This window comes from Onychostruthus taczanowskii, unplaced genomic scaffold (assembly GCF_017590055.1).
Source record: "Onychostruthus taczanowskii isolate IOZ18803 unplaced genomic scaffold, ASM1759005v1 scaffold23, whole genome shotgun sequence".
Classification (NCBI taxonomy): Eukaryota; Metazoa; Chordata; class Aves; order Passeriformes; family Passeridae; genus Onychostruthus; species Onychostruthus taczanowskii.
Genome location: NW_024499573.1, coordinates 2333287 through 2348214, shown reverse-complemented (window position 1 = coordinate 2348214; position 14928 = coordinate 2333287). Strand labels below are relative to the sequence as shown.

At 40.0% G+C, this 14928-nt stretch overlaps 2 protein-coding genes across 3 annotated transcripts in view; one reads left to right on the top strand and one right to left on the bottom strand.

Moving 5' to 3' along the window:
* The window catches only part of TMEM60 (transmembrane protein 60), a 4584-nt gene extending 4244 nt beyond the window's left edge, over nucleotides 1-340 (bottom strand). Inside the window, exon 1 of the mRNA XM_041405296.1 lies at nucleotides 242-340. The gene's annotated coding sequence lies outside the window, so the exon portion shown is untranslated. The remainder of the gene's footprint in view (nucleotides 1-241) is intronic.
* PHTF2 (putative homeodomain transcription factor 2) overlaps nucleotides 7-14928 on the top strand; it is a 60437-nt gene continuing 45515 nt past the window's right edge. For both annotated transcript variants that reach the window (XM_041405293.1, XM_041405292.1), the window contains exons 1-2: nucleotides 7-268; nucleotides 13655-13731. In XM_041405293.1, the coding sequence (XP_041261227.1) occupies nucleotides 13687-13731 (45 nt within the window). In that variant the 5' untranslated portion in view covers nucleotides 7-268; nucleotides 13655-13686. The remainder of the gene's footprint in view (nucleotides 269-13654; nucleotides 13732-14928) is intronic.

Genomic DNA, 14928 nt, shown 5'->3' with positions numbered 1-14928 from the left:
GCGCCGCTGGGGCGGGGGGCTGAGCGCGGCTCCGCCGGCCCCTGCCCGCAACGCCGCGGAGCCGCATCGGGTCCGGCCGGGCAGCGGCCGCGCTGTCCGGAGCCGGCGGTGTCCGGGCTGCCGCGTCCTCCAGGGCAGAGGGGCAGGTACGGTCCCGGGCCCCTGCCGTGCCTGCGGCTCTGCCTGCCCGCTCCCGCTCTGCTGCGAGGCACCTTCTCCCCGCGGAGCTGCTTGAACGTACCGTGAGCTGCCTCAGTGCCCGTGTCAGGTGATAGAGCGTCTTGAGTGCTTCCCTTTAGAGGTCCTGCATTTCAGCGTCTTCATGTTCGTCTCTGAGCTCGTCTCGTCTATCTTGTGTTTTTCATGCGTTTATGTTTTCTATTGCTTTACCCTTTTGGTTTTTTTCTCCTTTTTTTCCATCCTGAAACAGTGGCAACCTGACTACAGCTTATCCTTGGTTTTCCGTTTGGGAATCGAAATATTAGGGAACTTCTCATCACTCAAAGTTTATACTGTCACATTCATTTTCTAGGTGTTTTATTTGCTGTCTTTTCTGTGAGAAACAAAGGCGCTGAGGAAAATGTATCCCACAGTACTAGAAGTGTGCAGGTGTTTGTTACTTTGACTTCTGTTTCTCATACCCTAGCCTCTGAGTACGTGTTACTCAGATCTGTCAGAGTCACTGAAACTTTGAGTCCATAGTGTTAAGCTCTGTGCCTGGTATTTTGCCTTTTACTACTTTTACATGTTACTGGTCACTTGAAAAGCAATGCTGCCGAGTCTTGCATTTTGTTCCAAATTTGCCAGTGTCTTATCCATCTGTCATGCAATTAAATGGAAAAAGTAATTAATTGGAAAACCTGACTTGTTGAAAGTACTTTAATTAATGTTCTGAAATTCTTTGTGATGAAATGTTCCTACAGAAAATACAGCTTGTCTTACAGTTCGGAGACACGAGTTCTCTAATAGGAATGAGACTAGGGACGGTGTGTCATCAGTAATTTGTCTGCTTATATCTTCCTGTTGATGATGTTAAACAGATGGTGGTATCTGTTTTATCAGGGAGAAGTGCATCACTTGAAATAACCTGTTAATCCTAGTAAGTGAATCCTAATATCTTCAGCTGCACTTGGAGTGGTCAGTAAGCAGCAGAAGGATGTATTTCTGTTACATACATTAGTGCTTGGCATCTGACTTTGTTTCCCTGAGGTTAAGAGGCTAAAAGTGTTTCGTGCATAAATCTCTGGGTTATAAATAGCTGTATGCATTTGGCTATTTTTGTAGCTCTGAAGTTTTGGTGATCTTCTTTGGTTTGCCTCTTCGCTTGTGACTCCCTGGAAAGGATAATCCTTTTCTCAGGAGTCTTACTTCTGTTCCAGTAAGGTGTTTATGAATGCATGTATGCACACCACCTTGATGGACTCCATTGTACAGCATTTCCAAGCAACTTTCATTTCTGAAGGTGAACGTTGAGAGCAGTGCTTGGAACTAGTGTATTTAAGATCCTAATCCATGTTTGAAGTGGAATGTTTGTGCAGTTAAACGTTCTGTTGCTATGTTTTACTGCCAATGTATGTTTTTATTCTGGATATAAATATTGCAAAGGATAAAACATGAGCCTGAGTCACCAGAAAAAGAATTCGGAAACCTAGTTGGTTTAATTTAATGTTTGCACTACAATTTTTCCCCCTTGCGTTGTGTGGAATGTGACATACAAATAAGTTGTCAGTAATTGTTGGGAACTCCATGGAGAATTTCAAGTATTCTAGTAGTACTGGATTTATCCCAAAGCAGAGTTCGCTCAGCTTGTCTCAAAAAGTGGATCCCAGATGTATCCATAGCTTCCAGGCATTGGTGTGAATTGTGGGAGCAATCAAAGTCCTGTAGGTCTCAAAGAGGAAGCAGTATTGGTGTGTTTTGGAGGGGGGACAGAGGTGTGCTAAAGAATTCCAGTCAGCCTCCCTTGAGGCAGTTGACCAGGCAGTGAGGGGTGGAACACTGTTGGAGTTGAACAATGCTGTTCCTGTCACAGCTGGCAGGGGTCACTGGAAAGCAGTGGACTTTATTTCTTTCCTAATTGTCCAAAGTTACATATACTGTCTTCCTTGGCTTTTTCTGTCTATCTGTCTTTACTTATTTCTAGTACAAATACTGTTGAAGAATTTTTTTGTCTTTTCTCACGACCCTGTGAGTGAGAATGATACCGGTCAAAGATTGGGGTTTGGGTTTTCCTTTGTCTATGAGGAAGTTCTTTTCATAATAAACAGTGTTGTTTATGCATTCATCATCGGACAGTTTATGTGGATTTTTAGCAAGACTTATTAAGGGCACAAAGCTCCTACAATTGCTTCCTTTGTCTGTCTTCTCCCATTTGAGTCACTTCTTACTCAGATGATGAAACCAAAGTTAATGGCAACTGAAAGACATTGACTACCTACACTGTGACAAATTTTTATAAAATTTTTGATAGGTAGTGTCGTAAATTAATATTCCTACCCAAAAAAGGCAGTCATAATTGAGTCCCTCCCTTCTCCAAGAAGTGAGCAAGTGCTGGGCAGTCTGTGTGCTCAGCTCTGAGCCATCAGCACCAGCCTACTTTGACTGGCCCAGCCAAGCGCTTGGGATGGTTGTTATGATGGGTGGGAGGCAGGAAAAATAGTATGGGTGGGGACAGTGGTAAAAGCAGGCAGACTTAATTGCTTCTGCCCACAGAGCAAGGTAGGCCTGTTTTTTCTCTTAATGTTTTTTTGTTTTATGAAGGAAACAAAACAAAATTCTTGGGGTACATGTCAGAGTACCATCTGCAACAGCTGCATCTTCCTGTTTGAGGACAATTGACCACCACTTACTCAAAGATATGTGGTGGTGTGAAAGTAACAGACTTTAAAAGCTTTTAATATCATATTTTCTCCCTTGAGTTTACTGTTCTGTTATTTATAAAGGTCCTTCTTGATGGGTGCAGAGGAGGAAATGGTTAACTCTTTGAAGAAATTATATTTGAATTTTTAAGAAGAACCCAAAGAGCTTAATAAATTGCCACAGGAGAAAAAAGAGTTAATACTGATTAGAGCGATAATGTATTGCTGTGTAATGTTTGGGCATGCTTTACTTGTAATCATTGAATAATTTAGCAAAGGGTCATTGGAAGTCATCAGTCTGGTCCAGCCCCATCTCAGAGCAGCTTCAAAGTTAGAGCAAACACGTATACATATAGAGAGATAGACATTATATTGTCAGGAAATTTAGAAATACAGCTTGTGTTTGTGGTGGGCTTTTTTGTTTGGGATTTTTTAGTTGCAGGGGAGGATATCAGAGAATTCCTTGAACTATTCTCTTATTTCTTAATTTATGCATGTGAATGGGATTTTTTCCAAATTTGTTTCTGCTGGGAATACATGTAATGTTCAGTATTTAATTCTTTGCTCATTTGAGGTGATCTTGGTAGATGTTCTTCAAAGAGCCTAGATGGCTTTCTGGACTGAGTCCAAGCACTGGACTCCTATTTGCAAATAATTTGTGGTTCTGTTCTTAAAAAATAAAATACAACTGCAGAGTGGGAGAAGAAATTAAAGCAATATCACATCAGAAGTGAAATCGTGCGAGCCTTGCATTTTGGAAGTTGGCCAGCGCCAGATGCTTTTGGGGTTTAGGTGGTTGGCAGATGCTGGCTTGGCAGCTGAGCACTCTTCGTGCTGCTGTGTCCAAGGGACAGTTTGTTCTGCGTGTGGCTCATGCTCTCCTTGGTATTGGCTTCTGGCCGTCGTGCGCTCGGGTTCAGGGGAGTGTTGGGATGGCCCAACACAACCCAGTGATCTCTTTGGATGCTTTCTTGCATCCTGGGTTATGAAGCTTGAGATTCCCCCAGCTGTGTGTTTATTTTTTTTCCCCTTATTATTATTATTGTTATTGTGTGTTTAAATAGCTGCTTTCTTTTGGAATGGGAGTAAAATCTTGGCTTCAGTGACTTCCTGTGGCAGTGAGTCTAACAGTCTACTTATGTGTTGTAATATAATATTTCTCTGTTAAAATTTTGGCTTTGCTATCCTCTCAGCTTAGTTAATAAATGAAGTTGCCTGCATTACTGGGAAGCTGTTGTTTTCTTGACTTTATTTTCTGTTTTTCTCTTGAAGTCTCAATTTATTATAATGCCTTATTTTTCTGTTCACGGTTGCGTGTTTCAAAGGAGAGTCTTTCAAGTTGTTGGTAATTCATAGCCCTTGTCAGAACCCCTCCCCCAATATTTTAATATTCTTCTCCCAATAAAGTAGGTGTATTTCAAATCAGATTGCACAGAGCTGTACTGTGGTGTTTTCCTTGTTGTCCCCCTTTTATTCAGGTCTCCCTGCTCTTCTGACTGTATTCTGTTGGATGGCAGAGGTTCCTGAGCTGCTGAAATTCCTTTCTGGATTTGAGATATTTAGTGGTGTTCATAGTTTGCTCCCCCTGCCTTCCCTTACAGACGACATTTACGTGGTTGATACTGAATTCCATTTATTTTGCCTTTTCATTGTTAAAGTTTATGCATATTTTTAAACTTTGCTAGTTTAAGATTGCCATCTAGAAATGTTACTGCTTCAGGTTTTCTTTTCTTCTTTGCAGTATAAAAGATAAATATAGTGAGCACTGCTGGACCTTTTAACAGAAGCTTAAAATTTGGAATAATAGGACAAGGTTCAGTTCACTCTATATCAGAACTTACTTTAGGCGGTACTTCATAAAAACTCTAGTCTGCCGGTCCAAATAGGAGGAGGAGAGGGGAAATAGCCCTAATTAGTCGAGATTACTGTGTTAATGGTGCTTGAGAAGGCTTACTGGGAAAGATGCAGAGTATTCAAGCTGGCTGTGGTCAGAGCTGCCTCGGTGCCATTCATGGTGCCATTCGTGCTCACCGTTTGTTCTGCGGAGGTGAATCGTGTGGGAGCTGCTCGTGGGCTCAGCAGGGGCAGCCAGAGCCTGGGAGCTGCGTCCTGTGCGATGGGCTCTGGGCTGGAAGCTGGTTTTAACCACTCTAAAGCAGTATCAGCACAGGGTCCTGTGGTTGAGAGTGGTTCAAACCCTTGCGGAGCCTTACAGGGCCATCGGTTGTGTGGACGTGTCTTTATGAGGACACTGCGTGTGCTTGAAGTTCCCTCTTCAGAGCTCTGGGAGCCAGCAGGAATGTGGGGCATCTCTACCCTTACCTGTCAGGGCCTGGTAAGCAATGACATGTTGTCTGTGTTCATCTCTCCAGTAAAAGTTTGGTGGTTGGAAAACTTACCTGGAATTTGCCATTTCTGGATGCTCTCATCCTTTAATGAGGTAGTCAGTGGGCACATGTGTGCTGGATGAGGCCATGGATATTTGCCCCGTCACTATCGTACTAAGGTGTGTGAAAGCTATTGGAACACAGAGAGACCAGACTAGGAAAATTTAGTCTGTTTGGTGTCAGGATTAGGATGGTTCTGCATGAAGGAGAATGGGGATTTGTGTGCACTTTTCCTTGGACTGGCACTAAATGGAAGAGCTGCAGGTCTGTGATCCAAGGAGCTTCTGGGCACCAGTATCAGGTGATCAACAGCCTGCTCTGTACAGACTGGATGCTGCTGTTAATCTTCATTATCCAATTAGCTGATTGCAGCGAAGAATGTTGATTCCAGATCTTGTTCAGTGTTTTGGCTGGTTTTACTCAGTGGCAATGTTTGCTTTTCATAGACAACAGACTCTTTGGAAGTCTTTGACATCTTTCCAAAGGTTCTTTGAAAGTCCACATATGTTCTGTCACTTGCTCTTGTCTATCAGTTAGTTTGACATGTCCAGAAATACTGATAGACCGAGACATGATCTTCCTGTGTAGAAACTGCTGATTAGACCCTATCAGATAGTCTTTCGGGTATAGTGGTGTTCCATTTTTAATGATTGTTTTGAGGACCTTGCCAGATACACATGTAAGGCTTGTTACTCTGCAATTCCTTGCTTGGATCACTCCAGAGACTTTTTTTTTTTTTTTAATAATTTAAAAATTCATGCTCAGCATTTTCAACTCTGTTCCTACAGAACAGTGGCTGTTATAAGAGACAGCAGCTTTTTCCGACAGCTCAGCCACTTCATGCCTCAGCTGCTTCAAAAACTTGCTGGATAACTATTTGTAGAACATGATGCAAACTTGGTGATTTAGGAGTGGTTTTCAGCTTCCTGACTGTAGTCATCAAGAAGCCACAACTCTGCTGTGCAGTGCCTGGTGACAGATAAACATGCCATCCTAAACACAAGTCAGTATTTCCAGTGAGCAAGATTTATTATTGCGTTAAGGATCTCAAGAAAGAAGAAAGCAGCATGGCATTTTATTTCAAGGTGGTGACTATATTTGTTTGTTTGGAGTTCATTTTTTTCCAAGTATTTGTTAAGGCAACTATATATGTATGTGTGTATATATATATGCAAATAAATTAAAACCTTGGTGTTTATAGAAATTCTGTTCCTTAATAAAGTTATTACAGTGGTAGGAGCAGATGTATACATGCAGTGTTTCAGGGATTTCTCAGTATAAGGTTGTAGATGTTTAGTGGGATTTGTATGTGTGCATGTGGTATTCAGTACAAAAAACAGGAATAGAAAGAGCTTGAGATTGACCATGTTCTGGTTTTTATTTAATTTTTAAAAAAAAAGATACAGCATTTCCAGAAATGGCTTGTACATCCAGTGTGCTAACAGCAATTACTGTATTTGATGAGAATTTTGAAACGGGAACCTCTTGTAGTAGATATGAAGCAAAATTAACTTGAGTATAATTCCCTTTAAGGGCTTGGATTTCCCTACTTAACTGAACAGCAGAATATGTTTAAATATTGGAAGCTTTTTGCTAATTGATAAATATCAGGCTCAAAAGTAAATTATGGGAGGTGGAGAATCTTGGACTTCTCAGTTCAGAGTCCTTCCCCCCTATTTTTATGAGTAAGGTATCTATGGGATTGTGTCAAGTTATTTCAAATGGAGCCATGAACCAGTTATGTAACAAAATTAGGAAAGTTGCACAGATCTTAAGGCAGAGATTCCAGAAATGTCTGCAGCGGCTGCAACAACTGCATGAAATGTTCTTTTACCATAACCTGAAATAAATCTCAGAAATCCTGATAGTCAACATTTTGTTGCTCTTTCAGACAGTTGTGTAATCCACTGACAAAACGTGTGTTCCTTGGGTGACAGTTATTTTGTGTGGCACTTCTTTGCTTCAGATACTGTGGGTTTGCTGTGGTAGTGAGGATGGCTAGGTTGAGTCTGCTTCCAGTCAGATTTTGAAAGCTGGTTCTCACTGCATGCTCTGTGCTGTGTCTGTGATACCTTCCTGCTTGGCTGGTGGGTGATAAAAGGCATGAGCTTATAAGGAAATCCGCAGCAGCAGAAATGGGATCAGGTGCAGTGGTTTGTGGGCAGGATACTGAGGCCTGAGGAGGTATCAGCCTTTCAGCATCTGACATCTCACTGGAGGCACAGGCAGGCATGGACACGCTGCCAGATGTGTGTGTCTGTCGTCATACATGACATGTTTGGTACATCTCTGTTCAAGAGCAGGGTTTGATGCACAGTACGGGGTCTGATTCGTGTCTTATTGTAGCTGCTGTTGGCCTGATGAAAGAGACCTTCTCAAACAAATGAAAACCTCCAGAAATAGGCATTTAGGGATGTTAATTTTTTTTTAAAATCAGATGTTTGGGGGTGATTGCATTTTGGGTTTTCAGGTTTTTTGGGGTTTTTTTGAGATGGAGTGAAGGGCAGACTTTGAAAATTAACTCTCCTGAGCAGTATCCTAGGAATGCTGGTATCCAGTTTTATCAAAGTTTTGGTCTTCCTTGGGGAAAGCAAGTATGTTAATTCCTTTTTATTTACAAACTATTATGACCTTGGGTTGCAAGGCAGCTTGGGGGTCTCAGCAGGCATGGCAGGAAGAGTACTTTTCATGCTGGTTGCTGGATATCATCCTTAAAGTTAGCACTGTCTGGGGTTTCCTTAATTTAACTTGACTTTTTTTCCTTTGGTTGTGACTGCTGCAGGTTTTCTTAAGGGTAGCTGGAAGGAACATGATAAACCCTCCACTGAAAGGTGTGAACCTGGGAGTGACAAGTTTCTCATTTGCTTGTATACAATTTGCAATTCTGAAATGCTGTTTTGAGAACAGTGATGCATAGATAAAGTACTTAAAAAGAACAGTGAGTGCATTGCTTAGTATTTGATGTTCCCTTTCAAAAAGGAGATGTAGGTTTAGTGGTTTATGTGTAATGTACATAAAAAATAATGGTTCTTTTGGAGCATTGCTTTAGGGCTTTCATCCTGTTGTTTGTGGCAGTGGCAGAACTCCCCTGGGTTTAAGTGGATGAAGGATGACTCCTGGTAAGTTTAGTGCTGTATCTGCATTACAGGGATGCCTCCCTTGGTTTATGTCATGGCAGAAGCAGCTTTTCAGTCAACAGCAGATGCATAATGTGACTGAGCTGTTTATTGGGCTCATTTAAGCTGAAAGTATCAAATAATGTCAGCAATTTGATGATAATGTTAACTTGTATTTTGATGTTGAACTTAGAAAGTGAAGGTTTTTTTCCTTTGTTAAAGTTGTTTTCTAGCTGTGCATAAACAAGTTTAATGCTTTAAGAGAGTTTGTATGATACAAATGTTGCAATAAAATTAGTAGTTTAGGCCCTAGTCTTTGCCATTCTGATTCATTGTCTTTTCTTACTCTACATGCTGGGGAATCTTAGTGAAAACACACCTGTGATTGTGAAACTGCAATGTGGAGGATCTAACATAATGGTAAAACATTCTAGCTTGGAAAGCAGTTGAAGAAACCAGGTTGTGGTATTCTCATGGCTTTATATGACAGTCTTTGAAAAACTGCTGTTAATTTCCTGAAGGTACTGGAAATCAATGACTTTTTAAAAAACATTTGAGACAAAAGCAACCTAAGTTTTGTAATTTTAATTCTGATGATGTATAGTGAATGTGCAGCTTCATTGCATCATCAGCCTGTGACCATGATGAGTTGAGAAGGACACTCAAGTCTTGACTCAACAGCTGGATGGTATCCTGACCATTCAGGTTGGGATTGCTATAAAGGGAACAGGTTCCTTGAAATACTTGGTGATTCACAGTGTTTACAGGCAAGGACAGCAACTATTTGCCTATGCGTCCTTGCTTGTGTTGTATTTTTAATTATGTCCTTTTGCTAGTTGACGCTGCTTAGACTTGTATATTCTTAAAAAAAGCTTTTTTTTTTTCTTTGTCACTATGGAAGAGCACAATTTTATTCTTAACTTCAGTCAGTTCAGATTGCTTTAGACTGTCTTTTAGAAATATATACATTTATGTCTGACTAGGGTCGCCAAAGCCCTGTGGATATGAGTAAAATTTCTAAATATACCTTGAATTTATTTTAATCCTATCTTACTCAGTAAGCACTGCAGTACTGTGGGGCTTGAGCTCTTAGCTACCTAAAGACATCTATATATAAATTTCTGTGGCTTTTGAGAAACTGCTACTTTGATTGCAGGGTGTATTGTGTAATATGATTATGCCCTGAACTGGCAATAGCTAAGCAACCCCACCTTTGAATAGGGATCACCAAAACTAGGTAGTCCTCTCTATTAAGCTTTAAGAAAGTAATGAAGCTTCAATTAAAAATTATTGCTAGTTGTTCATAGCATTAACTGTGAGTTTGATGAAAATGTAACAAAAGCTCTGTTGACTGTTACAGAGAGGTTGTGATCAAGCTTTTATATTTGGATGCTCTATCTAATCTTTGAAGTTGAGAGGTTTTTTTGTGTTGAAGTCTTCAGCTAGTTAAGATTACTTAATCTTGCTGTAGTTACTCTGCACAGGACATTGTACAACTGAGTGCTGAAGCTGATCCCTGTCCTAGATGCAGGTATTTGACAGAGAACATGGAGAGCTGGGTCCAGAGAGGATGAGGGGAGAAGCAGGCAGAAGGACAGGCACTGCTCTGTCTGCTTGTGTTTGTCTGTCAGCTGTTTTCACATTTTTACCCTGTTGATCCTGGTGTGCTTTAGAGCCAGGCTTTTACAGGCTGACCTCAGGATCAATGCCAGTTGCAAACACGAATGACAGGGTAAGTTGTCATGAATATTCAGAGTTCTAAATTGCTAAAACACTTAGTTTTCAGTCTAAGGTGTCCAGTGAGCTGTGGGCAGATAGTCAGAGCCGGGGCTGCAGCTGAAGTGCCTTGAGTTGTTTCCATCCATCCCTCACCCAGACAGGCTAGCTTCAGGCTGAGTCTGTTAAACTCATAATGTTTCATTAAGCCCCCCAAAACCTAAAGACAAACTAAAAACTAAATCACAGAAAAATCCCAGCTCCTGCAAGCAGAAACACAGAAGTAATTGAATGAACTTTTTCACCTTTCATTGCTGTGCTGTCTCAGAAATGGTTGTGTAGCTCTTGAAGAAAGCATGTGATATTTCCTAGTAGAGGTATTTTTACTTAGCACACCAAACTCTGTTTTGAGACATCGTTCCCATGATTTTGTCTTGTTTACTTTTGTAAGCATAATCTTTGCATTTGTTTATGCAAATGTGTATGCAAATAAGCGTTAAATGCCACCAAAATAGATTCTATGGAGGATTTAATGCAGAGAATTTCTTAAAAATATGAAAACCATGGATAATCTAAATAACAGGTTTGTTGATAGAAATCAAATAAAGCTACTTTATGTTTGGTTTATAGTTTTGTGAGGTAATTGTTTCTTGAGGCAAAGGATTTTAGAGTGAATTAAAAAGAGGTAGTAATAACCTTGTAGACAAAGGTTACTGCCTTTAAAATGGCTGATCCATTTTTAGCCATATTCGACGCAGTTCGAAGTCTTGGATTCATGAGTTAATGTTTGGTTTCCTGAAAAATAATTGACCTTGGAGAAAGAAGTCAAGTTAATGTAGCTGTTGAGGGAAGGGCATCTGTCCAGGTTCAGCAGTTCTTTATGGCTGATAATGAGTTGTCTCAACCTTTTTCTCATCCTGTGATTAGGCTGGTAGGAAGCAGGTTGTATTGTATTTGAGAGGGGTGTTACTTAAGAGAAATGAGAAGGAGTTAAAGGTCCTCCAAGATGAGGTCATGAAGGCAGGGAAGACGAGGTTGTAAATGTGATCGGTATCTGTGTGCCCCCTTCCTGCACTGGCACCTCTGCAGAGGGAGCTGCTGTCACTGTGACTCTGTCATGTAGGTGGTGTGTGTGGGGAAGGGTTTTGTGTCACTTTTGAGTCCAATGGAGCAAAGGATTTTTAAAGTCGAGTTTAATTGAAGAGGTTTTCCAGTAAGAAAGCAAGTCCTGTTGTGGGCTTTGTATGGGTGAGAATAGAAAGGTGATCAGTCTGTGTGATATGTCATGTTATAGCAGTGTCTCTTGGACTTCTTCCTTTATGTGATAGTATTTTTATATATATTGTGCCAGTGGATTCTTAATAATTGATAGTTGCTCTTAGAAAAACAAACTGTGTTATCAGAAGCAAGTAGAAGCAATCACAGATATTGACAGAGTCAGGGCTGCCAGCTTTAACTGAGTTGATATTTTCAACAGTGGAAAAATTGAGGTGTTTACTTGCTCAGTTACACCAATTGTCAGTGTTCTGACATTTCTGGAATTTTCAATGACTGTCTAAGCTCTCTGAGACATTTCTTTCTCTTGAGTTGTAGTTTTGTCTGAAGTTGTATAGAAGATGTTGGAGTTGTACTGTTAGAAATCTTAAAAATATGATCATTTGGGGAACATGAACATGTGTAGCATTATGTGTCTTAGAAATCCTCAGACATTGATATAATACCAATCGATTTGTTGAAGGTTTGTACTATAGTGTATATGGTGCATGTCCAAACTAAAGGCAGTATTATTTATATCATTTAAGTAATACACTGTATAAAATAGGAGTATGTCCATTAGACATACTCCTATTTTATACAGTGCATTACTTAAAAGATATAGTCAGAAAAGAATGAGCAAACAATGACGGTGCAGAACTGGGTCTTTTGGAGGGTCATTTTTAAAATAGATAGAATCATACTGCGTTGGAAGGGAGCCTTAAGGATCATCAAGTCCATCTCCCTGGCCTTGCACAGGACAATCCCATCTATGTGGCCCTCCACTGGGTGCTGTCTTACAGCTGAATGTCTTTTTGTGTTGTGGTGCCCAGAACTGCCCCCAGCACTCGAGATGAGGCTGCCCCAGTGCAGAGCAGAGCAGGACAATCCCCTCCTTGCCCGGCTGCTGTTGCTGTGCCTGAATCCCCCAGGACAGGGCTGGCCCTCCTGGCTTCCAGGGCACTGCTGGCTCATGTTCAGCTTCCCATGAACCAGGACCCCCAGGTTCTGCAGCTTCTCTCCAGCCTTTTGTTCCCCAGCCTTTACACACAACCAGGCTTGTCCCAGGTGCAGAATATGCCCTGAGTTTTTTGGTGATGATTTATGATGAATAATGATGAACGATAAAATGTCATGAGTTGCTCTAATGCTTAGGTCTTTCATAAAGACACTAATTTTAATCTATTGTACAGTTTTGGTTTCTATCCCATTTGTTGAATGTTGCATTTTTATTTGCCTTTCTTGTCTCTGTAAAAGCTGTAAACAAATATCTTTAAATCAAGAGGTAGATACCAAATAATCTTTTATTACATAAACTCCCTACAGGTTAATAATTCTCGTTTTCTTTTAATGAAGAAATATAAGGTTAATGTTGTTGTTGATACTGACAACTTAAGTGTAATATTTTTACTCAGGATGGATCTTGGAAAATGCTTGCTGTATAGTTTGGTGTGTGGGGACTAAGTCACTGCCATCCTTATGACATCCTTAACCATGTCCTTGCCATCAGTGAGGCCACACTTGGGGTGCTGGGTCTGGTTCTGGGCTTCCCAGTGCAAGAGAGGCACAGATATACCTGGAGGATTTTTATGTTTTTTTTTTTTTTTTTTCCTCTCGTAATGAACTCTGGCTGATGGATTACATGAAGGAACATTGTAAAAATTAGTTTCAAAATATAAATACTTTATATAAGCTGAGAGGCTGGGTTTTGGTCTTTTTTTCATGCTGATTGCTGATTACAGTGGCAGAGATTAACTAATGCTATTGCTATTTGTTACCATTAAAAGAACCATACCATTCTTTCTTGATTTTCTCCTTTTGACTTAATTTTGGTCTGTTTTCATGAGGGTGCTAATTATGATTAGTAAAGTTCTAGCACTAATATTATTTTCTTCTCCAAGTATATCTAATAGTGTGTATTAATTTTTCTTGCGTTTTATATCATAATTATTGCTGCACTTCAGAGTACTGTGTTGGGCTAATAACTATGGATTGCTGAATTTATCAGGAAAAAAAAAAGACTGCATGTAATAAAGCACTTGTGAGGTTCCTGTGAGACAATGACAGATCACCTCTGTGCAGCCTGTGTGTTTTACTGGGAAGGAAGGACAAAACTGATGCTTTTCATGTCCTGTAGCAGCAGATTTGTAGTTTTTTGTTTGCTCAGAGGAGAAAGCCCAAACTCTTAGTGAAATAGAGATGAGGCAATGTGTAAAGTAAATACAGCTGTTCAGTGATTTGCAGGTAACGGGAGTGTTTCTGCATTCCCTGTTTGGCCTTCGTAGGGAAGTGGAAGTAAAGTTCTGTCTCTTTCTGTTAACAGCCTAAAATGACTCTGTGAATTCAGTGGAATAAATGGCGTCCAAAGTAACTGATGCTATAGTTTGGTACCAGAAAAAGGTAAGATTTCTATTTGTTTTTATGGTGGCCTATTGTGTTTATATGTTAATTTAACAAAGATAAAATACTTATGCTTTACTTGTTAGCACTGTATGAGAGTGAGTAGCTTGAAACTTTTCTTCCATAGTAAATAAGTATTTAGTGACTGTATTTAGTGACGTGAAATAGCTTTTAGTCTATGCTGAAAACTCCTTACTCCCTTGGTTACCTGTGCTCTGCAAAAAACCAAATTTTACATTCTCAGTAGAGTGTTAATTAATGTACAGGAGAATGTTGTTTCTGTAGCAGATAAAAGAATCCTTGTATTTAAGTAGAAAGTAAGAATTTAAACAAATTTTCTATCAGTAACAAAAACCCTGTATAATACATACCCAAAAGAGAGAGTCTTGGCTCTTTGTGGTGTAATAAGTTTCTGTGAGATAGTGTTTTCCTTGGGTCTACAGCTGTCTTTTGGAGAGGGAACATCTTGTCCTTAAGCAAATAATGCAGTGGTCTTCAAAACAGAAGTTCTGGTTAGCTTCTAGCAAAGCAACAGTTACTTTCTGGAAATAAGGTAATACAGGTCTGCTGTGTTGAGTTCTTTACAAAAGTGAATTAAATGTACAGTTGCAAGAGCAGAAAAAATAATTTTGCTGACTTAATTTATACCAATCATTCAATTATGTATTAAAAACGTGAAAATAATTCACGTTTAATGATGAATTTTTTTTTTTTTTTTTTTTTTTAACCATTTACTCTGATTTGGAAGATGACTTGTAAAAGATCTAATGGAATGAAATTCAGTGCAGGATTTCATGGAAGGGGAAAGTGATGTTGATTTTACCTGCTTCCACTCATTCTCTCATACAGTTAATTCACTCACTGTGTAGAGGTTTCAGAGTACTGATATCCAAACACCAAGCTGTGTTAGTATTTGGTCTGGCCAGGATCCCTTTGTGCAGTGCAAAAGATGCTGGGTGTCAGATCCTCATCATGTCTCTGAGGTTGTTTTTGTTGGTGATGATGCACTATCCTTTGGACAGGACTTTCATGATATTCAGTTTTACGTATAGAAAGAGCCTGCAGTCTCTGTAAATCTTAAGTGAAGTTCATGTTTGTTGTCTGGTTGGTTTTAGTTTTGTTTTTTCTTTTCAAATACATGTGTGTTTCCTGTTGATCATACAGTAAAAGGAGTGGCACATTTGATTTGCTCCAACT